The sequence below is a fragment of the Salmo salar genome, chromosome 25 (genome assembly GCF_965601325.2).
Source record: "Salmo salar chromosome 25, fSalSal1, whole genome shotgun sequence".
NCBI classification, from domain to species: Eukaryota; Metazoa; Chordata; class Actinopteri; order Salmoniformes; family Salmonidae; genus Salmo; species Salmo salar.
In genome coordinates, this window is record NC_138315.1 from 36,420,361 (window position 1) to 36,447,754 (window position 27,394).

The 27,394-nt window shown below is 43.7% G+C and overlaps 1 protein-coding gene across 1 annotated transcript in view; it reads left to right on the forward strand.

Annotated features, from left to right (window-relative positions):
- The window catches only part of LOC106595389 (unconventional myosin-XVI), a 255,328-nt gene that overhangs the window by 212,652 nt on the left and 15,282 nt on the right, over positions 1-27,394 (forward strand). The window contains exons 33-35 of the mRNA XM_082969131.1: positions 3,399-3,554; positions 11,472-11,557; positions 15,629-15,718. Of these exons, the coding sequence (XP_082825257.1) occupies positions 3,399-3,554; positions 11,472-11,557; positions 15,629-15,676 (290 nt within the window). The 3' untranslated portion in view covers positions 15,677-15,718. The remainder of the gene's footprint in view (positions 1-3,398; positions 3,555-11,471; positions 11,558-15,628; positions 15,719-27,394) is intronic.

Consider the following 27,394-nt stretch of genomic DNA (forward strand, 5'->3'; position numbering starts at 1 on the left):
GGTACTTCCTGTATATAGCTCCACATTGATCTGGTACTGGTACTCCCTGTATATAGCTCCACATTGATCTGGTACTGGTACTTCCTGAATATAGCTCCACATTGATCTGGCACTGGTACTCCCTGTATATAGCTCCACATTGATCTGGTACTGGTACTCCCTGTATATAGCTCCACACTGATCTGGTACTGGTACTCCCTGTATATAGCTCCACACTGATCTGGTACTGGTACTCCCTGTATATAGCTCCACATTGATCTGGCACTGGTACTCCCTGTATATAGCTCCACATTGATCTGGTACTGGTACTCCCTGTATATAGCTCCACGTTGATCTGGTACTGGTACTTCCCTGTATATAGCTCCACATTGATCTGGTACTGGTACTTCCTGTATATAGCTCCACATTGATCTGGTACTGGTACTCCCTGTATATAGCTCCACATTGATCTGGTACTGGTACTCCCTGTATATAGCCTCCACGTTGATCTGGTACTGGTACTCCCTGTATATAGCTCCACATTGATCTGGCACTGGTACTCCCTGTATATTGCTTCACTAGTGTGTATTTTATTCCTCTTGTGTTACTGCATCATTTCAAGTCTACACCCTTTGTTTTCGGAATGTGACAAATAACATTTGATTTTGATTTGATTAAATGGGTACAATGTGTTCTCACGTTGCCTATTTCTGCAGTGATTTAAAGAGACTGTTTCATAAAATTCATGTTCAAACTCTTCCTTTCAACACTAAATATGATTTGAACACAAGCAGTAACTGTTAGATCAATATGAAACGTCACTCATTGTTAACACTCTCACACTAGAATACACACACCGTAGTCCCTCTCTCCTTCTCTCTCACTCTCTCTTTCTTTCTCTCTGAATTCAATTTCAATTCAATTCAATTTCAATTTAAGGGGCTTTATTGACATGGGAAACATATGTTTACATTACAAAGCAAGTGAAATAGGTAGCAAACAAAAGTGAAATAAACAATAAAAAATGAACAGTAAACATTATACTCAAAAAGTTCCAAAAGAGTAAATGCATTTCACAAGTCATTATGTCTATATACAGTGTTGTAATGATGTACAAATAGTTAAAATACAAAAGGGGAAATAAATAAACATAAATATGGGTTGAATTTACAATGGTGTTCTTCACTGGTTGACCTTTTCTTGTGGCAACAGGTCACACATCTTGTTACTGTGATGGCACACTGTGTTTCACCCAATAGATATGGGAGTTTATCAAAATTGGATTTCCCACAAATTCTTTGTGGATCTGTGTAATCTGGGGGAAATATGTGTCTCTAATATGGTCATACGTTTGGCAGGAGGTTAGGAAGTGCAGCTCACTTTCCACCTCATTTTGTGGGCTGTGTGCACATAGCCTGTCTTCTCTTGAGAGACAAGTCTGCCTTCAGTGGCCATTCTCAATAGCAAGGCTATGCTCACTGAGTCTGTGCATAGTCAAAGCTTCCTTAATTATGGGTCGGTCACAGTGGTCAAATATTTTGCCACTGTGTACTCTCTGTTTACGGCCAAATAGCATTCAAGTTTGCTCTGTTTTTTTGTTAATTCTTTCCAATGTGTCAAGTAATTATCTTGTTTTCTCTGGATTTGGTTGGGTCTAGTTGTGTTTCTGTCCTGGGGCTCTGTGGGGTCTGTTTGTGTTTGTGAACAGCGCCACAGGACCAGCTTGCTTAGGGGACTCTTCTCCAGGTTCATCTCTCCGTACGTGATGGCTTTGTTATGGAAGGTTTGGGAATCGCTTCCTTTTAGGTGGTTGTAGAACTGAACAGTTCTTTCGTGGATTTTGATAATTAGCGGGTTCTGCTCTGCATGCATTATTTGGTGGTTTTTACGTTGTACACAGGATGTTTCCCTCTCTCTTTCTATCTCCTTTCTTTCTCTCTCCTCTCTCTCTTTCTCTCTCTCTCGTTCTCTTTCTCTCTCTCCTCTCTCTCTCTTTCTCTCTCCTTCTCTCTCCTCTCTCTCTTTCTCCTTCTCTCTCTCCCCTGTCATGCTCTGTCTCTTTTCCCTCTCTCCTCTCTCACCTCTCTCTCGCTCGCTCTCTCTCCTTCTCATCTCTCTCTCTATCTCGCTCCTCTCTCTCTCCTTCTCTCTCTCGTTCTCCTTCATTCAAGTATATTAGCAGTGTGTAGGTTAATATAATATGAGATTAAATATTTAGCACCGTAGTGGGGTATATCACTCTTCCTCACGCTACGAAAGGGGAGATGACATGAGGACAGAACAGAGTGTAGCAGAGACATCCCACTGGGCACAGACATCAATTCATCATTGAAATGATGTGGAAGCAACGTTGATTCAGCCAGTGTGTGCCCAGTGGGATACTTCTTAATCTAACTAAGTCATTGAGACGGGACATTGAAGAGGGGCACTAACAGTAGTTTACGTATATCCACCAGAATGCCAAGGGCCTTAAAACCCAGGGGTCTAGGATAGAAACAGAAACCCTCAGGCTGACGTGACACCTTCTTCCATCTCGATGTCACATGCCTAGACATAGAATGACCAGCAAGGCACAGTGACTTGAATGGGGATGCCTTTTACTAGTTAGCATGCCTGCACACCAGAGGAGGCTGGTAGTCAGGGTCGTGAACGGCGAGATGCCACTGGGCTTAACGGGACAGCCTGCTTCCGTTCCCTCCCTGGCACTAAATGGTTATCTGTGATACCCGATGCTCCGGGGTGGCCTGGGGGTTAGGGGAGGTATCAATGCCATGCCTGTGATGAGCAGCTGTTTCCCCCCTGCCTGCTCCTCCTGTGGGATACGGGAATGCCGCAGGGACGTCATGGGAATTCCCAACTTTAAACTTGAAGCTCCCTGAGGCATTCCCAGCTTTATACTTTAAAAGTAGCAGAGAACTGACTCTAGAAATGTGATGTACTTGTAGAGTATATTATGTATTAAAATAATAGGTCTACAAAGGAACTAAATCAAAAAGGGTAATTTTGATGTATTCATATAAATTGTTTTAATGTTTAATAAATTAATGTTTAAAATTGTATTTCAGAATTGAGTGATGCTCCATATGTTAGAGCGCGCTATGAGGAATATAATGACATCAGGGTGTTGTCTGTATCGTGTAAGGTTCATAGGTCATAGGGTCTTACCTGAGGAAATTGTAGGTCTAAAAAGGGCCTAAAATGGCCACTTTAATTATGATATTCTCAAAACTGGTTTGTGTTACAAATGTAAAAAGCCTTTCAAACATTCTTCATCCCAATGATGTCTCTATGTGAGAATTGCAAGAACAATCTAAGGTACCAAAAATATTTTTTGTAACTAACAGTTTAACAATTTAATGTATGGAAACAAACCGATGGCAGTAACAATGTGTGTGAGTGTGTTTGTCATCTCCTCCCAGGGTTCAACTCCAACATCAACCTACCAGGGAGAGAGGAGCACCCAAGCTCCACCTCCTCCTCCCCGTCTCCACAGCTACAGGACAAGAATGCCAACAACCACGCCCCCCACTCCCCAAGCCACACCCCCATAGAGAATGGCAACCGGCTGTCCAATGGTAAGACCCGAGGGAGGAGTTGGGGTCAGGTGACGCGGTGAACGGTAGGATGTGAAGAGAAGGAGGAGGAGGAGGGAAGGATGGGATGAGAGGAGAACGATCCCAACGATTCCTTTGGTTCCTCCTCATCTCCTCTCCTCTCCCTCATGATCAGTGAGGAGTGAAATGACTGGGTGGGGTTCCCTTCGATATGGTTCTGTCACCTACATTAGCCTATCAAGGTCACATCAGCAAGGTTACAGCAGTGATCACACAGGGAGATGAAGGGGACAATTTGACAGATAGTGACAAATTCACATTCACTCTACACATCCAAGTGCACAAAATAGCATTTTAATTCTGGCAGCATTTAAATCAAGCAGACCAGAGCTCCATTAATTGCAGATCCTTTCTAAGTAACCACTTCTCCCAAGAGGATGATCCCCTAGGTCAGCTTGCTCTGCGCCTCACTCACAACATCAAAACTAAAGACCAATCAAAAAACTCTTTCATTTCTAAAACCAAAAGCAAACAAATTGACTCCAAATGGAAAAACATCTATACTGAACAAAAATATAAACATGCCACAACTTCAAAGATTTTACTGAGTTACAGGTCATATAAGGAAATCAGTCAATTGAAATAAATAAATTAGGCTCTAATCTATTAATTTCACATGACTGAGAATACAGATATGCATAATTTGGTCAGATAACTTATAAAAAAAAAGTAGGGGCGTGGATCAGAAAACCAGTCAGTATCTGGTGTGACCACCATTTGCCTCATGTAGCGTGACACATGCTCAATGGGTGACATGTCTGGTGAGTATGCAGGCCATGGAAGAACTGGGACATTTTCAGCTTCCAGGAATTGTGTACAGATCCTTGCGACATGGGACTGTGCATTATCATGCTGAAACATGAGGTGAAGGCGGCAGATGAATGGCATGACAATGGGCCTCAGGATCTCTTCACAGTATCTCTGTGCATTCAAATTGCCATTGATAAAATGCAATTGTGTTCGCTGTCCGTATCTTATCTGCCTATACCATAACCCACCCGCCACCATGGGGCAGTCTGTTCACAACATAGACATCCACAAACCTCTCTCCCACACAACGCCGAACATGTGGTCTGAGGTTGTGAGGCCGGTTGGACGTACTGCCAAATTCTCTAAAACAACATTGGAGGAGGCTTATGGTAGAGAAATTAACATTCAATTATCTGGCAACAGCTCTGATGGACATTCCTGCAGTCAGCATTCCAATTCCAATCTCCCTCAAAACCTGAGATATCTGTGGCAGTGTTGTGTGACAAAACTGCACATTTTAGAGTGGCCTTTTATTGTGAAATGATCATGCTGTTTAATCAGCTTCTTGATATGCCACACTTGTCAGGTGGATGGATTATCGTGGCAAAGGAGAAATGCTCACTAACAAGAATGTAAAAAATTTGTGCACAACATTTTTGACAAATAAGCTTTTTGTTTGAATGAGACAGTTCTGGGATCTTTGATTTCAGCTCATGAAACATGGGACACAACACTTTATATGTTGTGTTTCTATTTTTGTTCAGTGACAAACTAAATTAAATTACAAACTAAACGTGTTTGTTATTTGTCCCTAAATCCAACATTGGCAGAATATCTCAGCCGAACTAGATGTAAATAGAAGAAAAACCCTCTCCGAATACAGACTGAATGACCACAGTCTGGAAATTGAAAGAGGAAGACACGTTAAATCTTGGCTGCCAAGAGATCAGAGAATATGGAGGTAGTCTGATTTACAGGACGTAGAAACTGAGATTCACTTATTGTGTTCCTGCCCAAAATAGGACAACAGAAGGGAAACATACTACCCCTACTTGGAAAAATACTGTATATACCAAACGTTCGACAAATCCTTGATGTACATAAACTCCCCATTCTTCTTGGAGGGGAGCAGCAGTCAACTAAGCTGGCAGCTAAATGTGTCACCCTGCACCACAACCAGAGAGAGATGGGATGGACTGCGTGGTTGTTGTGTTTTTCTTTTGTTTCTGCTCTCTTTTGGTTTGTTTCCTAATTTAATCATTTTTACTCATTTAATTTCTGTCTGGAATAACAGACATTCAAAATACACATTAAATAATACATCAACAAACATGTAATACACACATACACACACTCCTACGTGCAAACACACACTTATATAAAATCATTTGCACAAGTCTGTGTGCACACGCACGCACACAAAAATGCACACGCGCACACACACACACACACACACACACACACACTACTGACACCTGCATGCACACCGACATTCCATAGATGATGTCATTGTATCTCATTGTGCCTATTCAATGTTCCCACAGATGTTCACTGCTTAATCTCATTGTACCGATATATACAGTATATACTGTATATATTATCTTATTTTTATTATCAAAGTAAAATGCTTTTAAGATATAATATTAAAATTACTATTTGTATTTATACATTTTATTTCTATACATAAAAAACATTGTAATATATACAGTGCCTTCAGAAAGTATTCAGACCCCTTGACATTTTCCACATTTTGTTAGGTTACAGCCTTGTATTAAATATTAAATAAATTAATGTATTAAATATCTTTTTTCCTCCTCAATCTACACACAATACCCTATAATGACAAAGCAAAAACACATTTTTGTACATTTTTTCTAATAAAAAAAAAATTATAAATGAAAAAATGACATTTACATAAGTATTCAGACCCTTTACTCAGTACTTTGTTGAAGCACCTTTGGCAGCGATTACAGCCTCCAGTCTTCTTGGATATGACGCTACAAGCTTGGCACACCTGTATTTGGGGACTCCCCCATCCCTCTCTACAGATCCTCTCAAGTTTTTTCAGGTTGGAGGGGGAATGTTGCTTAACAGCTATTTTCAGGTCTCTACAGAGATCTTAGATCGGGTTTAAGTCCGGGCTCTAGCTGGGCCACTCAAGGACATCCACAGACTTGTCACGAAATCACTCCTGGGTTGTCTTGGCTGTGTGCTTAGGGTTGTTGTCCTGTTGGAAGGTGGTGAACCGTTGCCCCAGTCTGAGGTCCTGAGCTCTCTGGAGCAGGTCTGTACTTTGTTCCGTTGATCTTTGCCTCAATCCTGACTAGTCTCCCAGTCCCTGCCACTGACAAACATCCCCACAGCATGATGTTGCCACCACCATTCTTCACCGTAGGGATGGTGCCAGTTTCCTTCAGATGTGACGCTTGGCATTCAGGCCATCTTGGTTTCATTAGACGAGAGAATCTTGTTTCTCATGGTCTGAGTGTCTTTAGATGCCTTTTGGAAAACTCGGGCTGTCATGTGCCTTTTACTGAGGAGTGGCTTCCGTCTGGCCACTCTACCATAAAGGCCTGTTTGGTGGGGTGCTGCAGAGATGGTTGTCCTTCTGGAAGGTTCACAGAGGAACTCTAGAGCTCTGCCAGAGTGACCATCGGGTTCTTGGTCACCTCCCTGATCAAGGCCCTTCTCCACCGATTGCTCAGTTTGTCAGCCAGCTCTAGCAAGAGTCTTGGTGGGTCCCACCTTCTTCCATTTAAGAATCATGAGGCCACTGTGTTCTTGGGGACCTTCAATGCTGCAGAAATGTTTTGGTACTCTTCCCCAGATCTGTGCCTCGACACAATCCTGTCTCTGAGCTCTACGGACAATTCCTTCAACCTCATGGCTTGGATTTTGCTCTGACATGCACTGTTAACTGTGGAACCTTATATAGACAGGTTTGTGCCTTTCCAATTCATGTCCAATCAATTGAATTTACCACAGGTGGACTCCAATCAAATGTATTTATAAAGCCCTTTTTACATCAGCCAATGTCACAAAGTGCTATACAGAAACCCAGCCTAAAACACCAAACAGCAAGCAATGTAGATGTAGAAGCACGGTGGCTAGGAAAAACTCCCTAGAAAGGCAGGAACCTAGGAAAAGACCTACAGAGGAACCAGGCTCTGAGGGGTGGCCACATCTCAAGGATGATCAATGGAAACAGGATGCACCGGAGCTCAATTTCAAGTCTCATACCAAGGGTCTGAATACTTATGAAAATAACGGGTTTCTGTTTTGTATTTTTTATACATTTTAGAATAAGGCTGTAACGTAACTGTCATGACTGTCGTAGAAAGGGGACCAAAGCGCAGCATGTTGAATGCTCATGATGAAATGTATTTAAACTCAAAACACTAAAGACAAAATAACAAAGACAAAAAAATGAAGACTAAACAAAATACAACAACCCACAAAAACAGTTGGGAAAAAAACCTACTTAAATATGATCTCCAATTAGAGACAACGAGAACCAGCTGCCTCAAATTGGAGATCATCCCCCCAAAAAACAACATAGAAATAGAAAAACTAGAACTAAACATAGAAATAGAAAACATAGAAAAACCCAAACCACCCCCTGTCACGCCCTGACCTACTCTACCATAGAAAATAACATCTTACTATGGTCAGGACGTGACAGTACCACCCCCAAAGGTGCAGACTCCGAATGCACCTACTAAACAAAAACGAAAAAGGGAGGGTAGGGTGGGTAATACTGTTTATGGCGGCTCTATTGCAGTCCACATAACCTTATCCTCCAGCAGCGGAGGCGGCTCCGGTTCGGGGCGTAACCCCCGCTCCACCCGCTGATCCCTCTGCTTTAGTACCACCAGACCGTGGATCATCGCTGGAGGTTCTAGACTGCAGGCCGCTGCTGAAGACTCTGGGCTGCAGGCCACCGCTGAAGACTCTGGGCTTCAGGCCGCCGCTAAAGACTCTGGGCTGCAGGCCGACTCAGGAGGCTCCAGACAGGGGAGCGTCGCTGGAGGCTCCGGACTGGGGACCGTCGCTGCAGGCTCCGTGCCATGGATCATCGCTACAGGTTCCACGCCATGGATCATATCTGGAGGCTTTGTGCCATGGATCATCACTGGAGGCTCCGGGCCATGGATTATCACTGGAGGCTTCGTGCCATGGATCATCTCTACAGGCTCCGGGCCATGGATCATCCCTACAGGCTTCTTGCCATGGATTATCCCTACAGGCTCCGGGCCATGGATTATCCCTACAGGCTCCGGGCCATGGATTATCTCTGGAGGCTTCGTGCTATGGATCATCCCTACAGGCTCTGGGCCATGGATCATCACTGGAGGCTTCGTGCCATGGATCATCTCTACAGGCTTCGGACCATAGATCATCACTGGAGGCTTCTTTCGTGGAGCTGGAATAGGTCTCACCGGACTAGGGAACGTTGCTGGGAGATCTGGACTAGGGAATGTCGCTGGAGGCCAGGTGCGCAGAGCAGGCACAGGGTATATTGGGCCGTGGAGGCACACTGGAGGTCTGGAGCTTATGGCTGGCACAACCCATCCTGGCTGGATAACCCCCGTAGCCCGACAAGCACGAGGCGTTGTGACAGGTCGCACCGGTTTGTGTTGGCGAACTGGGGGTACCGTGCATAGAGCTGGCGCAGGATAACCTGGGCCGAAAAGACGCACCGGAGACCAGGAACGCTGAGCAGGCACACTCCTTCCTGGCTGAATGCCAACTCTAGCACGGCAACTGTGGGGAGCTTGCACCGAGCACACCGGGCTGTAGCTGCACACTGGCGACACAGTGCGCATCCCCGCATAACATGGTGCTTGCTCGATCACTCGCCCCCCACGGTAAGCACGGGGAGTTGGCTCAGGTCTCCAATCTGACTCTGCCAATCTCCCCGTGTGACCCCCCCCCCCAACCATGAGGCAAGTGCGAGAGACAGCCCCCCCCAAAAAAATTGGGGGGGGGGGCTGTCTCTCGCACTTGCCTCATGGTTGGTACAGCGCCTCATAATAACGCCGCTCCGCATAAGCTGCCTCAATCTCCTCCCTCGGATGGCGATGCTCCCCAGCCTGCCTCCAGGGTCCTTTTCCATCCAGAATTTCTTCCCAGGTCCATTCCTCTCCACACTGCTTGGTCCTTTTGTGGTGGGTAGTTCTGTCACGACTGTCGTAGAAAGGGTACCAAAGTGTTGAATGCTCATAATGAAATTTATTTAAACTCAGAACACTAAAGACTAAATAACAAAGAGAAAACGACCCACAAAAACAGTTGGAAAAAAACCCTACTTAAATATGATCTCCAATTAGAGACAACGAGAACCAGCTGCCTCTAATTGGAGATCATCCCAAAAAAACAACAGCATAGAAATAGAAAAACTAGAACTAAACATAGAAATAGAAAACATAGAAAAACCGAAACCATCCCCTGTCACGCCCTGACCTACTCTACCATAGAAAATAACATCTTACTCTTGTCAGGATGTGACAGTAACAAAATGTGGAAAAAGTCTGAAAACTTTCCAAAGGCACTGTATACTGTCCACTTTCTCTTATCATCATCACTATTATCATTATTATTATTTTCTGTTTTTGTTGATGTCATTATCTCAATTTGTTTTAGCAACAGTAGCTTTGTCATTCATGCTAATAAATCTTATTTGAATCTGAATATGTGAATGCTGGGATATTAATAATGAGAGAAACAGACAGACAGACTGAGAGACAGACAGACAGAGATGAAGAGAGGAGATAGATAAGACAGGAGGTAATAAATGATAGATAATAGACAGGAGGTAATACATGATAGATAAAAGACAATACACTGAAGGTAATGAATTATAGCTAAAAGACAATAGACAGGAGGTAATACATGATAGATAAAAGACAATAGACAGGAGGTAATAAATGATAGATAAAAGACAATAGACAGAAGGTAATGAATTATAGCTAGAAGACAATAGACAGGATGTAATACATGAAAGATAAAAGACAATAGACAGGATGTAATACACGATAGATAAAAGACAATAGACAGAAGGTAATGAATTATAGCTAGAAGACAATAGACAGGATGTAATACATGATAGATGAAAGACAATAGACAGGATGTAATACATGATAGATAAAAGACAATAGACAGGATGTAATACATGATACATAAAAGACAATAGACAGGATGTAATACATGATAGATAAAAGACAATAGACAGGATGTAATACATAATAGATAAAAGACAATAGACAGGATGTAATACATGGAGATAAAAGACACTAGACAGGAGGTAATACATGATAGATAAAAGACACTAGACAGGAGGTAATACATGATAGATAAAAGACAATAGACAGGAGGTAATACATGGAGATAAAAGACTAGACAAGAGTAATACATGATAGATAAAATACAATAGACAGGAGTAATCCATGATAGATAAAAGACACTAGACAGGAGTAATACATGATAGATAAAAGACAATATACAGGAGGTAATACATGATAGATAAAAGACAATAGACAGGAGGTAATACATGATAGATAAAAGACAATAGACAGGAGGTAATACATGGAGATAAAAGACTAGACAAGAGTAATACATGATAGATAAAATACAATAGACAGGAGTAATACATGATAGATAAAAGACACTAGACAGGAGTAATACATGATAGATAAAAGACAATATACAGGAGGTAATACATGGAGATAAAAGACACTAGACAGGAGTAATACATGGAGATAAAAGACACTAGACAGGAGTAATACATGATAGATAATCCATGGGTTGATCCAGAAGCTGAGTGTGATTCCATTATTACAGTGAAAGGGTGGAAGTGACAGAGTACTCTCCTCTCCTCCACTGCAATGCTGTTTCCTCCCTCAGGTACTCTGTCTATCCCATCTCTCCACTTCTGTCTTTCAAAGTGGCTTCACTGACTGATGGCTTTCTCTCCTGTGTGTGTGTGTGTGTGGGTGTGTGTGTGTGTGTGTGTGTGTGTGTGTGTGTGTGTGTGTGTGTGTGTGTGTGTGTGTGTGTGTGTGTGTGTGTGTGTGTGTGTGTGTGTGTGTGTGTGTGTGTGTGTGTGTGTGTGTGTGTGTGTGTGTTCAGGGTCAATGGAAGATGAGGGTCACACCAAGTCAAACTCCTCCAGCTCATCGTCTCTGCACAGACATATGGACAGACATCACACCCAGGTAAACACACACACACACAACCTCCTCCTTACTGTGCTGATGGTTAGAGTAGCCCTGTCCCTCTGTTGTGTAACCTCGTTTCGATCAGGTTACCCAACATCCCCTTTTTAAACACAGAAGTCTTTTCAGGGTTTTCTCTCTGTGAATATGCTGGCATTTTAGCACTGCTCCTTTCATTTTGGCAGGTGACACACACACTCGGGATTTGTGTTTGGCATGCTCTTCTGTTTTGGGTGTTGTTGTGTTTCAGTAGGACTAACAGTGCTGGTATTGAACGTTTCATTTCAATTGTGACATGTGAGCTTCTCCTAGTTCCCAAGACACTCAATGCTTGTGGTCTATGGTTACAGGATTGGATTTAATGCCCCCCACACACCTATACACACACTCACACACACACACACACATATCTGCATCATATGAGACGGATCAAGCGGAAACCATGAAGCGTCTTGACAGACCGAGAGTACATCTCTGTTGATAAACACACACACCTGCGCTCTGAGCTTTAATAATTCAAACAGGGCATGAAATATTCAGCAGGACAGAATCCCCCTTTCTGCGAGAGACGCAACACCAATAACACCTCGGTAGCAAACGAGATAAAACCCTACACCCTGATACCAGATCCTGGACTAACTCTCTCCTCTACCACCATAACTCTCCCTAACCATTTCTCTCAACCTGGACTGAGGGGTAGACGTAACATAGTAAATGTGAATCCGGTACACTCCATTTAGTATGATATGTTACGTTTCGTATGGTATGTATTCATTTGTGGATGTATATCATTCATTTCATATGATATGCTATGAATTACAATTTCTATGATACGTTATGAATTGCAATTCGTACAATATGTTATGAATTTGCTAAACATATAATATGTTACAATTCCAATTTATTGTGGCTAGTGTTAGCTAGGTGGTTAGGTGGATAATGCTAACTTTAGCTAGGTGGCTAACGTTAGCTAGGTTAGGGGTTAGAGTTAAGATTATAGTTAGGAGAAGGGTTAGCTAACATGCTAAATAGTTGCAAAGTACAGTGCCTTACAAAAGTATTCAACCCCCTTGGTGTTTTTCCTATTTTGTTGCATTAAAACCTGTAATTTAAATTGATTTTTATTTAGATGTCATGTAATGGACATACACAAAATAGTCCTAATTGGGGAAGTGAAACAAAAAAAAATACAAAAAAATAAACCTGAAAAGGGGTGCGTGCATAAGTATTCACCCCCTTTGCTATGAAGCTCCTAAATAAAATCTGGTGCAACCAATTACGTTCAGAAGTCACATAATTAGTTAAATAAAGTCCACCTGTGTGCAATCTAAGTGTCACATGATCTGCTACATGATCTCAGTATGTATACACCTGTTCTGAAAGGCCCCAGAGTCTGCAACACGACTAAGCAAGGGGCACCACCAAAGAAGCGGCACTATGAGCGGCACTATGAAGACCAAGGGGCTCTCCAAACAGGTCAGGGACAAAGTTGTGCAGATCAAGGTTGGGTTATAAAATAAATCTGAAACTTTCAACATTCCACGGAGCACCATTAAATCCATTATTAAAAAATGGAAAGAATATGGCACCACAACAAGCCTGCCAAGAGAGGGCCGCCTAACAAAACTCATGGACCAGGCAAAGAGGGCATTACTTAGAGAGGCAACAAAGAGACCAAAGATAACCCTGAAGGAGCTGCAAAGCTCCACAGTGGAGATTGGAGTATCTGTCCAAAGGACCACTTTAAGCCATACACTCCACAGAGCTGGGCTTTACAGAAGAGTGGCCAGGAAAAAGCCATTGCTTAAAGAAAAAAAATAAGCAAACATGTTTGGTGTTTGCCAAAAGGCATGTGGGAGACTCCCCAAACATATGGAAGAAGGTACTCTGGTCAGATGAGACAAAAAATGTGCTTTTCGGCCATCAAGGAAAACGCTATGTATACCGCAAACATAACACCTCTCATCACCACAAGAACACCAGGGACTAGGAAACTGGTTAGAATTGAAGGAATGATGGATGGAGCTAAATACCGAGAAATTCTTGAGGGAAACCTGTTTCAATCTTCCAGAGATTTGAGACTGGGATGGAGGTTCACCTTCCAGCAGGACAATGACCCTAAGCATACTGCTAAAGCAACACTCGAGTGGTTTAAGGGGAAACATTTAAATGTCTTGGAATGGCCTAGTCAAAGCCCAGACTTCAATCCAATTGAGAATCTGTGGTATGACTTAAAAATTGCTGTACATCAGCGAAACCCATCCAACTTGAAGGAGCTGGAGCAGTTTTGCCTTGAAGAATGGGCAAAAATCCCAGTGGCTAGCTTATAGAGACATACCCCAAGAGACCTGCAGCTGTAATTGCTGCAAAAGGTGGCTCTACAAAGTATTGACTTTGGGGAGGTGAATAGTTATGCACTCTCAAGTTTTCCATTTTTTTGTGTTATTTCTTGTTTGTTACACAATAAAACATATTTTGCATCTTCAAAATGGTGGGCATGTTGTGTAAATGAAATGATACAAACCCCCCAAAAATCTATTTTAATTCCAGGTTGTAAGGCAACAAATTAGGAAAAATGCCAAGGGGGTGAATACTTTCGCAAGCCACTGTAGCTAAAAAGTAGTAAGCACAGTTGCTAATTAGCTAAAATGCTAAAGTTGTCCGTGACAAGATTCAAACATTCAACCTTTGCATTGCTAGATGTTCGCGTTATATGCCTACCCATCCACCCCGACCAACCACCTTACTTTAGTTTTTGCCTTAAGTAACTTTCTGTCTTATGTAATCATACCAAACGTAATATATCATACCAAACGTAATATATCATACCAATTTGAGTGTCCCGGATTTACGTTTACTATGTTACGTCTACTCTATGAGAACAGGCTGTTTCTCTAAACAAACACACACACACATCACCACAAACTATTGGAGGACCCATGTCAAGGCCAAGAGATGTTGCTGACCATGTAAACCAGAGTTTTCCTGGTCTGGATACATGTTTAGCAAAAATTCCTGGCTCCACATAACCCTCAGCTTGTAACTGTCCTCTCCCATTGACTTCTCCCATAGCCACTGTCAAATCCATTGGCTGGTGTAGAGCAGGCCTCAAGTCATAATGACAACAGGAACATATTCATTTAATATTATGGTCAAAGCAGGAATCAGGACAGGATATTTGCTCTTTCGTCTGATTTCCTCTGACATTACCCGTCTCAAACTGTCCTGGTCAGGAGATTCCAGGATGCATCCGCTCCCCATTGATCCACATTGTTAAAACACAATTAAAATCCTTCTACATAATTATTGATTGGATCTGATAGGGATTGAGATGCGAGTCAAGACGAGGTGCATGTAGCAATGAAGCGAACACGAACTTTCTAGCGGCATTCTGACCGGCTCAGGGCACAGTATTCCCAATAGATTCCCATGAACGCTGAGGAGGTACATGGTGTTCCCGTTCCCTGAGTTAGCTAATGGAGAATCCATGCTCTATCCATTACAGAGACACACACAGAGCCAATGTTCCTAAAAAGGCCGGAATGCCCTCTGTCTTGTGTAAGAGAGGGTTGTGAGTTTTGTCTGCCTGAGAGACACGGGGCGATCACGAAGTAGGAGCTTCTTAGTGTGTAGTGTAAAATGCTGATGTTCCAGCACATTCTGACAGGTCTAGATATTCTTACTCTGACTTACAACAGCCCCTGACAGAGTAGCACTCTCTAGACAGGTTCATTCTGAACCAGTCCTCTCTTTCACTTCCTATAAAGATGTGCTCTTTCCTTCTCCAAATGTTTAACTTGTCTATCTGACATGGTATAATGTGGAGAAGGCATTCCCTTTTGTTTGACTGTGGCAGCGATGGCATATCCTAGGCTACAGAATCCACTGAAGCATTCCATGACACCGACATTTAATATTCAAAGAATACGGTATGCATTCAGCATATGTCAGGTTTCATGTAGTGCTTATTGCTGAAACTGTATGTCCTTAATGGTTCTTTGACCCCATTGACTCTGGAGTGTATTTGTGTATCTCTCTCTCTCTCCTCTCCCTCTCTTTATCTTCTTCCAGAGGGGTCATCTCAACTTCTCACCCTTCGGTGCAGGGGCTGCGCTCTAAGGCAGGGGGGCGCTGGGAGCACTCCTCACGTTTAGGGACGAGGTGAGTGTCATCGTCCATATTGTACCCTACCTCACTGCTCTCCCTTCCTCTCCTTTCAGCACTTCCTCTTCCTGTTGTATCCTTCTTGTATCCTATCACCCTGCTCCCAAGTGAAGTTGCCCGTAACCATAGATCTAGGATCAGATTATCATCCCTGTAATCCTAACCTTAACCATTAGGAGGGGAAATGCGAGTATAAGGGGCAACCTCATCCTACTCTGTTCCACTTATTGCTCAGAAAGGAAACTGCAGCTCTGGGTTTGACTCTGAGCTCGACTCTCTGGTCTGACATTCAGCTAGTTTAAGTGTCAAACTCATTCCACGGAGGGCCGAGTGTCTGCAGGTTTTTGCTCCTCCCTTGGACTTGATTGATTAATTAAGTTCAGTGATTAGTAAGGAAATCCCTCACCTGGTTGTCTACGTCTTAATTAAAAGGAAAAACCAAAAGCCAGCAGACTCTAGAACCTCCATGGAATGGGTTTGACACCACTGAGCCGGGGGGTAGTGATCCCCAGTTAAACCCCTAACCCTCAGTCACTTATGTTGAGCTGAAAGGATTGTACAGGTTTACGCAACATGTCGAAAACTCCACCAAGCCTATAGCAGGGAAAGCTAAACCAATTACTGTATTGTTCATTCCCCAAAATGCCAATGGAGGACGTTATAAGTTATGTTTTAGGGTATGAATTGGAGAAGGAAGTGTGTATAGTCAGGTGGAAAGATGAGTTAGAGTTAGGTAGTGAAGGTCACACATGCAGAGTAGAGAAGTGTGCATAGAAATGGACCGTAGCGACTAAAGTGTATAGGGAAAATCAGGACAGGGCAGTGAGAGAGTTAATGGTATAAATACTCAGAGTAGGTGAGGTGGAGATAAATATCTAACGTTAAGGAAAGTTTACATGAGGTAGCATGTCAGTGAGTGGTTCTATCCTATAGAGCAGCTCAGTGAGAGTTGGGGAGTTAACCATCTAAGTGTGTAAACCAATCTGCTGTATGGCTCAGTGAAGTCACCCCTTGGCTAACCTTTGTATAAGTAGCTTAGGGAGCGAGGAAAGGCGGGCTCTGCGTCCACATAATCACCGCCTCAGTAAATATGTGGACAGGCCCCACTCAAAGATGGACATGTTTGGAGAACGTTAATCGCATGTTTGAAGAACATTAATTGCATGTTTGGAGAAGGTTAATCGCATGTTTGGAGAATGTTAATCACGTTTGAGTGCAGACCTTGGTTCTCAGCTTCTCTGTCGGACGTCCTTGGCTGAGGGATACCCTTGGAGGTTGTCCTTGCACCACACACACACATGCTATGCATGCAACACACACACACACAACACACAGACACACACAAGCACACACACACACTTACAAGCACAGACAAACACATACACACTCATTCACAAAAGTGTGCTAAAGATGGGTGTAAATTCATGTCCACGTCAGTAATCTTCTCAAACGCAAGACAGATGCAGTTTTTTCTCCACTCAGATGACGCGGATGCTATGCTACAGGACTGTTTTTCTAGCACAGACTGGAATACGCCATCAGCTTCATCAATAAGTGCATCGACGACGTGGCCCCCACAGTGACCGTACGTACATATTCCAACCAGAAGGCAAGGATTACAGGCCACATCCGCATCAAGCTAAAGGCAAGAGCTGACGCTTTCAAGGAGAGGGACACTAATCCGGACGACTATAAGATATCACGCAATGCCCTCAGACGAACCCTCAAACAAGCAAAGCATCAATACAGGATTAAGATTGAATCTTACTACACCGGCTCTGACGCTCGTCGGATGTGGCAGGGCTTGAAAACTATTACGGACTACAAAGGGAAACCCAGATGCAAGCTGCTCAGTGGCGCGAGCCTACCAGACAAGCTAGATAAACTTGTATGTTTGCTTCGAAGCAAGCAACACTGAAGCATGCACAAGAGCACCAACTGTTCTGGATGACTGTGTGATAACGCTCTCGGGTAGCTGATGAATTCACAAAGCAGCAGGGCCAGATGGATTACCAAGACGTGTACTAAAAGCATGCTCGGACCAACTGGCAAGCGTCTTCACTGACATTTTCAACCTCTCCCTGACTGAGTCTGTAATACCTACATGTTTCAAGTAGACCACCATAGGCCCTGTTCCCAAGGAAGTAGCACTCACATCAGTAGCCATGAAGTGCTTTGAAAGGCTGGTCATGGCTCACATCAACAGCATCCTCCCGGATACCCTAGACCCACTCCAATTCACATACCGCCCCAACAGATCCACAGATGACGCAATCTCCACACTGCCCTTTCGCACCTGGACAAAAGGAACACCTACGTGAGAATGCTGTTCATTCACTACAGCTCAGCGTTCAACACCATAGTGCCCACGAAGCTCATCACTAAGCTAAGGCTCTTGGGCCTAACATCTCCCTCTGAAACTGGATCCTGGACTTCCTGATGGGCCGCCCCCAGGTGGTAAGGGTAGGCAACAACACGTCTGCCATGCTGATCCTCAACACTGGGGCCCCTCAAGGGTATGTACTTAGTCCCCTCCTGTACTCCCTGTTCACCAACAACTGCATGGCCAAACACGACTCCAACGCCATTATTACGTTTGCTGACGACACAACAGTGGTAGGCCTGACCACCGACAACAATGAGACAGCCTATAGGGAGGAGGTCAGAGGACTGGCAATGTGGTGCCAGGACAACAACATCTCCCTCAATGTGAGCAAGACAAAGGAGCTGATCGTGGACTACAGGAAAGGCGGTCCGAACAGGCCCCTATTAACATCAACGGGTCTGTAGTGGAGCGGGTTGGTGTCCACTTCACCAACAATCTATCATGGTCCAAACACACCAAGATAGTCGTGAAGAGGGCACGACAGAACCGTTTCCCCCTCAGGAGACTGAAAAGATTTGTCAAGGGTCCCCAGATCCTCAAAAAGTTATACAGCTGCACCATCGAGAGCATCCTGACCGGTTGCATCACCGCCTGGTATGGCACCTGCTCGGGATCTGACCGTAAGGCGCTACAGAGGCTTGTGTACGGCCCAGTACATCACTGGGGCCAAGTTTCCTGCCATCCAGGACCTATATAATAGGCGGTATCAGAGGAATGCCCATAAAATTGTTAGAGATTCCAGTCACCCAAGTCATAGACTGTTTTCTCTGCTACCGCACGACAAGTGGTGCCGGAGCGCCAAGTCTAGGACCAAAAGGCTCCTTAACAGCTTCTACCGCCAAGCCATAAGACTGCTGAACAATTAATCAAATGGCCTCCAGACTATTACATTGACCCCTCTTCTTGAACTGCACTATTGGCTTGTAAATAAGCATTTCACGGTAAGGTCTACACTTGTTGTATTCGGCGCGTGTGACAAATAGTTTGATTTGATCTTCTGGATTATTTACAGTTGAAGTCGGGAATTTACATACACCTTAGCCAAATACATTAAAACTCAGTTTTTCACAATTCCTGACAATTACTCCTTGTAAAAATTCCCTTTCTTAGGTCAGTTAGGATCACCACTTTATTTTAAGAATGTGAAATGTCATAATAATAGTAGAGAGAATGATTTATTTCAGCTATTATTTGTTTCATCACATTCCCAGTGGGTCAGAAGTTTACATACACTCAATTAGTATTTGGTAGCATTTCCTTTAAATTGTTTAACTTGGGTCAAACGTTTCGGGTAGCCTTCCACAAGTTTCCCACAATAAGTTGTGTAAATTTTGGCCCATTCCTCCTGACAGAGCTGGTGTAACTGAGTCAGGTTTGTAGGCCTCCTTGCTCGCACACGCTTTTTCAGTTCTGCCCACACATTTTCTATAGGATTGAGGTCAGGGCTTTGGGATGGCCACTCCAATACCTTGACTTTGTTGTCCTTCAGCCATTTTGCCACAACTTTGGAAGTATGCTTGGGGTCATTGTTCATTTGGAAGACCCATTTGCGACCAAGCTTTAACTTCCTGACTGATGTCTTGAGATGTTGCTTAGTTTATACATCCACATAATTGTCCTCCCTCATGATGCCATCTATTTTGTGAAGTGCACCAGTCCCTCCTGCAGCAAAGCACTCCCACAACATGATGCTGCCACCCCTATGCTTCACGGTTGGGATGGTGTTCTTCGGCTTGCAAGCCTCCCCCTTTTTCCTCCGAACATAACGATGGTCATTATGGCCAAACAGTTCTATTTTTGTTTCATCAGACCAGAGAACATTTCTTCATGTGCAGTTGCAAACTGTAGTTTGGCTTTTTTGTGGTGGTTTTGGAGCAGTGGCTTCTTCCTTGCTGAGTGGCCTTTCAGGTTATGTCAATATAGGACTCGTCTTACTGTGGATATAGATACTTTTGTGCCTGTTCACTCCAGCATCTTCACAAGGTCCTTTGCTGTTGTTCTGGGATTGATTTGCACTTTTCGCACCAAAGTACGTTCATCTCTGGGAGACAGAAAGTATCTCTTTCCTGAGCGGTATGATGGCTGCGTGGTCCCATGGTGTTTATACTTGCATACTATTGTTTGTACAGGTTAACGTGGTACCTTTAGGCGTTTGGAAATTGCTCCCAAGGATGAAGCAGACTTGTGGAGGTCTACAATTTTTTTCTGAGGTCTGATTTCTTTTGATTTTCCCATGATGTCAAGCAAACAAGACACTGAGTCTGAAGGTAGGCCTTGAAATACATCCACAGGTACACCTCCAATTGACTCAAATGATGTCAATTAGCCTATCAGAGGCTTCTAAAGCCATGACATCCTTTTCTGGAACTTTCCAAGCTGTTTAAAGGCACAGTCTACTTAGTGTATGTAAACTTCTGACCCACTGGAATGGTGATACAGTGAACTGTAGGTGAAATAATCTGTCTGTAAACAATTGTTGGAAAAATGAATTGTGTCATGCACAAAGTAGGTGTCCTAACCGACTTGCCAAAACTACAGTTTGTTCACAAGAAATTTGTGGAGTGGTTGAAAAACGAGTTTTAATGATTCCAACCTAAGTGTATGTAACTTCCGACTTCAACTGTATGTCTATCCTGTAACCATGGCGCCCATCCCACTTTCGCTCTGTGTGGTATTCATCAACAGCTTCATTTTCTTATATCTAATTTTAAGGTGTATCTTTGACTATGATTTAAACAATTGTTAAAGGGATCTGCGTAGATTATTTTATTCAAAAAAATTACTTGTAATTGCAATATTTCTTAATGTGATATGGAGATCCTTGACCTATATTTCTGTGTCTCTTCAATAACCCTTGATTCCCGTTTCAGCATCTGAAAAAAATAGTTTGATGATGCAAATAAGCGCAAAGACAGATGTAGGGCAACTTTGGAAAAATACGTCAGGGTTGAGAATTGAGTCATACAGTATACTCTATCTCAGAAGACAACCTAGCATTGTTCCCAGGATCATGAAAGCATACATCTCCATTCAACATAAAAATGTATGAGAGATAGTACGCAGCAGTTCCATAGTTCTAGATTAAAATAACTCCTATATCCCTGTGGATATCCCTGTGCACCTGTTGTCCCTCTCCTCCTATAACAACACAACAAAGACGCATTCAGCATTGCCCTGAAAAAGCCCTTCATTTCAAACCTTGGGAACTTATCATTATTCCTATGATAAGTTAACTGGTGGGGAAAACTCAATAGGGACTTTGAAGTGACGTCATTCTCCGTCCCCTATCTAATCAAGCCTCTGGATAGAACCCGGTCCCAGCTCCATTATGATTATGGATTGAAGAGCTGGGAAAGACTCTGCGACCCAGAACCCCTTTATATTAGTCACATTCCAAACAGTGTTTATGTAGGATTAGCAGATCAGAAGAGCAGGGAAAAGAAGGAGGATTGAATGGGAAAGAGAGGGAAGAGGCTTGATGGATAGCTTTTAATTATTAATATACAGGCGGGCCTTAGTTAAGTGTGTGTAGACAATGGTGCTCTGCACTGACGGGAATTAGATCTCATTAGGAAACATGATTGTTTGTTTGTTTTTTCCCATTGGCCAGTTTGGTAGAGTAAATGTCAAGGGGCCCAATTGTGCCAGAATGCCAGAGGGAGACTGGAAAAGGATTACGGGGCATTCAAAGGGTACTGGAATGGGTGGTGTGTTTGTGAATGTTTTAAAGATTCAAGTTTTATTAGTCGTATGTACAGGATACACAGGGTATACACCGTCCAATGAAGTGCTTACTTGCAAGTTCATTCTCGAAAATGTAAATACATTAAGAAGTAATAAAATATAAGAATATGAACATAAAGTAAATGGCTCAATAGAATAAACATTTTAGCATAAGTATAATACAGGAAGGCACAATTTATAGTCTAATATTTACACATGTTTTGGGGAAGAAGGATTGGGGCTCTGTTGCGCCCTCTTGACAAGAGTGATGTTGTTGTTGGTCCATGTCAAGTCTTCAGTGATGTGGACGCTGAGGAATGATGCCAGTTCACTTACTTCCTCCCTATAGGCTGACTCGTCATTGTTGGTTATCAGGCCTACAACATTGGTGTCATCAGCAAACTTGATGATGGAGTTGGTGTTGTGCAAAGCCACGCAGTCATGGGTGAACAGGGAGTACAGCAGAGGACTGAGGACACACCCCTGGGGGGGCCCTGTGTTAAGAGTCAGTGTGGAGGAGGTGTTTTTGCCAATTCTCGCAGCCTGTGTGTGTGTGTGCGTGCATGTGTGTTTTTGTTAGATCCAGCGGGCTATTTGAACGATGGTTGGAATGTCTGACTTAGTGCTGTTTCACAATAAAGAATGGAAAGGGACAGAAAGGAGGAAAGGAGGGATAAAGAGAGGGATAAAGAGAGAATGATTGAAAGAGGGATGGAGAGGAGAAGGCGGGACTGAGAGGCATCAGAGCTTGTTCGACAACATCAACTCAGGATAATCCCAGTCTTACATGAGTATGTGTTTGTGATGTGTGTTTGTGTGTTTGTGTGTGTGTGTCCATGTCTGTATGCATGCCCAGTATGGTTGTCCTGTTGCACGCAGAGCTTTCTCAGAATTGAAGCATGTTGTGTGTGTCCGTCCCGCTGGGTTCCCTGGAATTTCTCTGTTTCCCTAAGCCTGGTGTTCCCAAACCTTTACTGCACATGACCATAAATTGACAATTGAAAATACTGGGGACCCCACTTTCAAAAATGCTACTCCGTAATGTGTTCATATTCACAAAATGGTAGGTCCTGCAGGCTGCCTCTACATATAATGACATGAACACTCATTCTAATATTGTAATAGGTCTTTAGTTGACACTAAAAAGTTGTATTCTATTCCCATTTGAAATGAGATAACAGTTCCTAATTTGTTTGATAAGATTACAGATTTTCTCATGGGACCCCATTTCAATTTCAGGGGACCCCACATGGTGTCCTGACCGTAAGTGTGGGAATCACTGCCCTAAGCCCTGCGTGTGGACTAGGGTTATTGCTCTAGGACGCAGAGTTTGTGTATGTGTGGGTAGGTACATGTCCCAGACTGCGGACTAGATCTGCATCCAGACACATCATAGCCGTATTTCTGTTATTTTGTCTCAGCCGGGTGTGCTTTGAACATTTAACAGCATAATAGACATACATAGGGTATACCAAATACAGATACAAGCACATATTAAACGGTTTGCTAAAATAAGTTAAAAAACATTGTTCATACATTTTTTTAACTAGGCAAGTTTTTAACTAGGCAAGTCTTCACCATACCCTCTCAGTGTTCTAAAACCCGGGGTATGTTGATGTGTACTGGTCTACGTTGTTCTTTCTGATTTCCCCCTGTTCTGCTCCCCCAGTGTTTTGACCCCAGTGGGAGGTGGTCACCCCTGACCTTTGATTGACAGCTGTGAATTACCACTGTTCATCCCAGATGATCATCTTATTACCATAACATTATCATACTATCCCCATATTGATTTATACACTGTCTCTTGGCACAGGTCAGGGTGAATGGACTCAGAGTATAAACACACGTGTGCACAGACAAAGAAACAAAAAAACATGCACGGCTGCTTACACGTGTTTTTGGGAAGGGGTAAATTGTGCAGTATTTAGCAACAATAATAAGAGTCTGGTAGCAGCAGTTGTGTGTGTGTGTGTGTGTGTGTGTGTGTGTGTGTGTGTGTGTGTGTGTGTGTGTGTGTGTGTGTGTGTGTGTGTGTGTGTGTGTGTGTGTGTGTGTGTGTGTGTGTTTTGTGCATTTGTGTGTGTGTGTGTGTGTGTGTGTGGTCCAAGCACAAGCTCCAAGGGCATCCCTCACCCAAGGACATCCGACAGAGAAGGTGAGAACCAAGTCTGCCCCCAAAAATGGAGGGGGGAAAAGTAAGGAACTTGTCTGTGGGGCCAAAATTGGTTAAAGAAAATTGTGATAAATAAAAAAGTATACCGTTTAATTTAAGGACCAAAAAATGTACAGCTGTGCCATATAGATTGCAAAATAGTTGAGAAGAGATTTGTGATGTACCGATTCCATGGTATGTGGGTTATGAACTGATACGCAAAACGACTCCGGATTAAAACATTATTATTAAAAAGAAAAAATTATTATACACAATTCTTGCAATCAATAGAATGCTATATATATATGCGGGATACAACCTTCCCAGCTCTGCAGATTTTGCTGTGAAGAGACAGAATCATTAGATCATTTCTTTTGGTACTGTCCATATGTAGCTTGTTTTTGGTCTCAAGTCCAGAAATGGCTGAAGAATTGCAACATTTACCTGGAGATAGCACTACTGGGTGATCTGAAAAGTCATAGTCAATCGATCAATAATATAATAATACTTATAGCAAAAATGAAGGCAGCTGTGTGGTGTTGCCTTTGATTGGAAGTCCTATATTAGTTGGGTGTGTTTAGCCTTGTGCCTTGCCAGACTGTTTGTTGATCGTTCGTTCTCTTTTTGTTATTTTGGTGTTCATTTTGGAATTTATTAAAAGTCAAGATGAGCATACACATACCTGCTGCGTTTTGGTCCTCCATTACCAACGACGATCGTGTCAGAATCTCCCACCAACACACAGACAAACACACCCAACTAATATAGGACTTCCAATCAAAGGCAACACCACACAGCTGCCTTCAATTGGAAGTCCACCCCAATTAACTCAACATAGAAACAGACTACCTAGACTAAACATAGAATACATGACTCTCAAACAGTGCCCAAAAAACCCCGGAATACTAAATCAAATGCCCTTACTACAAAAACACCACCCTGAACCACATAAAACAAATACCCTCTGCCACGTCCTGACCAAACTACAATAACAATTAACCCTTATACTGGCCAGGACGTGACAGTACCACAGGAAATTCGAGAGGCAGCCCCAATCATTTTTGGGGGGGGGCACAAGGGCAGTTTTGCGGGGCAAGAATGGAGCCCCAGGCCAGCTCCCCGCACTAGCCTGGAGGTACGTGTTCCCAGTCTGGTACGTCCAGTACCAGCACCACGCACCAGGCTTCAAGTGCGTCATCCCAGTCCGACGTCGCCAGAACTGCCCGTCAGTCAAGAGTCGCCAGAACTGCCCGTCAGTCAAGAGTCGCCAGAACTGCCCGTCAGTCAAGAGTCGCCAGAACTGCCCGTCAGTCAAGAGTCGCCAGAGCCGCCCGTCAGTGAGGAGCTGCCAGAGTGGCCAGACTGCCCGGAGCTGCCAGAGTGGCCAGACTGCGGAGCTGCCAGAGTGGCCAGACTGCCCGGAGCTGCCAGAGTGGCCAGACTGCCCGGAGCTGCCAGAGTGGCCAGACTGCCCGGAGCTGCCAGAGTGGCCAGACTGCCCGGAGCTGCCAGAGTGGCCAGACTGCCCGGAGCTGCCAGAGTGGCCAGACTGCCCGGCGATGCCAGAGTGGCCAGACTGCCCGGTGATGCCAGAGTGGCCCGACTGCCTTCCGGGTCTGCCAGAGTGGCCCGACTGCCTTCCGGGTCTGCCAGAGTGGCCCGACTGCCTTCCGGGTCTGCCAGAGTGGCCCGACTGCCTTCCGGGTCTGCCAGAGTGGCCCGTCTACCCGGAGCTGCCGGGGTGGGTCGTCTGCCCGGAACTGCCAGAACCAGAGCCACCTCCAGATATAGGTGGGTTGGGGAGGGGGGGGGGTGTAGCACAGTGCCGTCGTTGACGGCAGCCACCCTCCCTTCCCTCCCTTTAGTTAGGGGGATTTTTTGTTGTTGTTTGGGGTTTTTGTTATTTTTGAGGTGCTTCCGGGGTTAGCACCTTTAGGGGGGGGTACTGTCACATCCTGGCCAGTATAAGGGTTAATTGTTATTGTAGTTTGGTCAGGACGTGGCAGAGGGTATTTGTTTTATGTGGTTCAGGGTGGTGTTTTTGTAGTAAGGGCATTTGATTTAGTATTCCGGGGTTTTTTGGGCACTGTTTGAGAGTCATGTATTCTATGTTTAGTCTAGGTAGTCTGTTTCTATGTTGAGTTAATTGGGGTGGACTTCCAATTGAAGGCAGCTGTGTGGTGTTGCCTTTGATTGGAAGTCCTATATTAGCTGGGTGTGTTTGTCTGTGTGTTGGTGGGAGATTCTGTCACGATCGTCGTTGGTAATGGAGGACCAAAACGCAGCAGGTATGTGTATGCTCATCTTGACTTTTAATAAATTCCAAAATGAACACCAAAATAACAAAAAGAGAACGAACGATCAACAAACAGTCTGGCAAGGCACAAGGCTAAACACAGAACAGTAACAAGTTTAATATTAAGCCAGCGCTAACTAACACCTGTCCTCTAGCGACAGATAGACAATCCCGCACAAGAATCCCAACTGAAAATGCACACTAAATAACCCCCCACTAATTACAGACACAAAACAGCTGCGGGATAGACAGACAAAACCAAAAGACACAGAAACAATGATCGGTGGCAGCTAATAGGCCGGCGACGCCGAGCGCCGCCCGACCGAGGAGGGGCGCCACCTTCGTTAGATACTATGACAGACATGTGTTTTTCTGGATTTTTTTGTTGTCATTCTGTCTCTCACTGTTCAAATAAACCTACCATTAAAATTATAGACTGATAATTTCTTTGTCAGTGGGCAAACGTACAAAATCAGCAGGGGATCAAATACTTTTTTCCCTCACTGTATAGGATCCGAAGTTTTGTGAAACAGCACAGTTAAAAATATATGGCAAATAGAAATTAAACCGGATGGTCTTGAAAAATATCTGAGAGGGGTTGAGGGTAGCGGAAGGATAGTAATAAAAACAAACAAAATGTAACTATTGTAAAATAGATTGTGTCTGTAGCGGGGTGCGTAATTGGCGGCAGACAAGTCAGGCGCAGGAGAGCAGAACTGGGTAATAACCGGAGATTTATTAAGCAAAACCAACGGCATCCAGAACAACAAGATAAATGGGCACAAAAATAACCCGTCGTGCGCTCACGGGGAACGTGCACAGGCACTACAATTAACAATCCCACACAAAGACATGGGGGGAACAGAGGGTTAAATACACAACAAGTAATTGAGGGAATTGAAACCAGGTGTGAGTAAAAATAAGACAAAACACATGGAAAATGAAAAGTGGATTGATGACGGCTAGAAGACCGGCGACGGCGACCACCGAGCGCCGCCCGAACAAGGAGAGGACAGTGTCTGTCAAATGTATATAATATTGATAAGATGGAAGTAGAAGCCTAAGTGTTGTTGTTCATTAGTTTACTCCAATTAGGGGAAGGGTGGTAGGGCTATT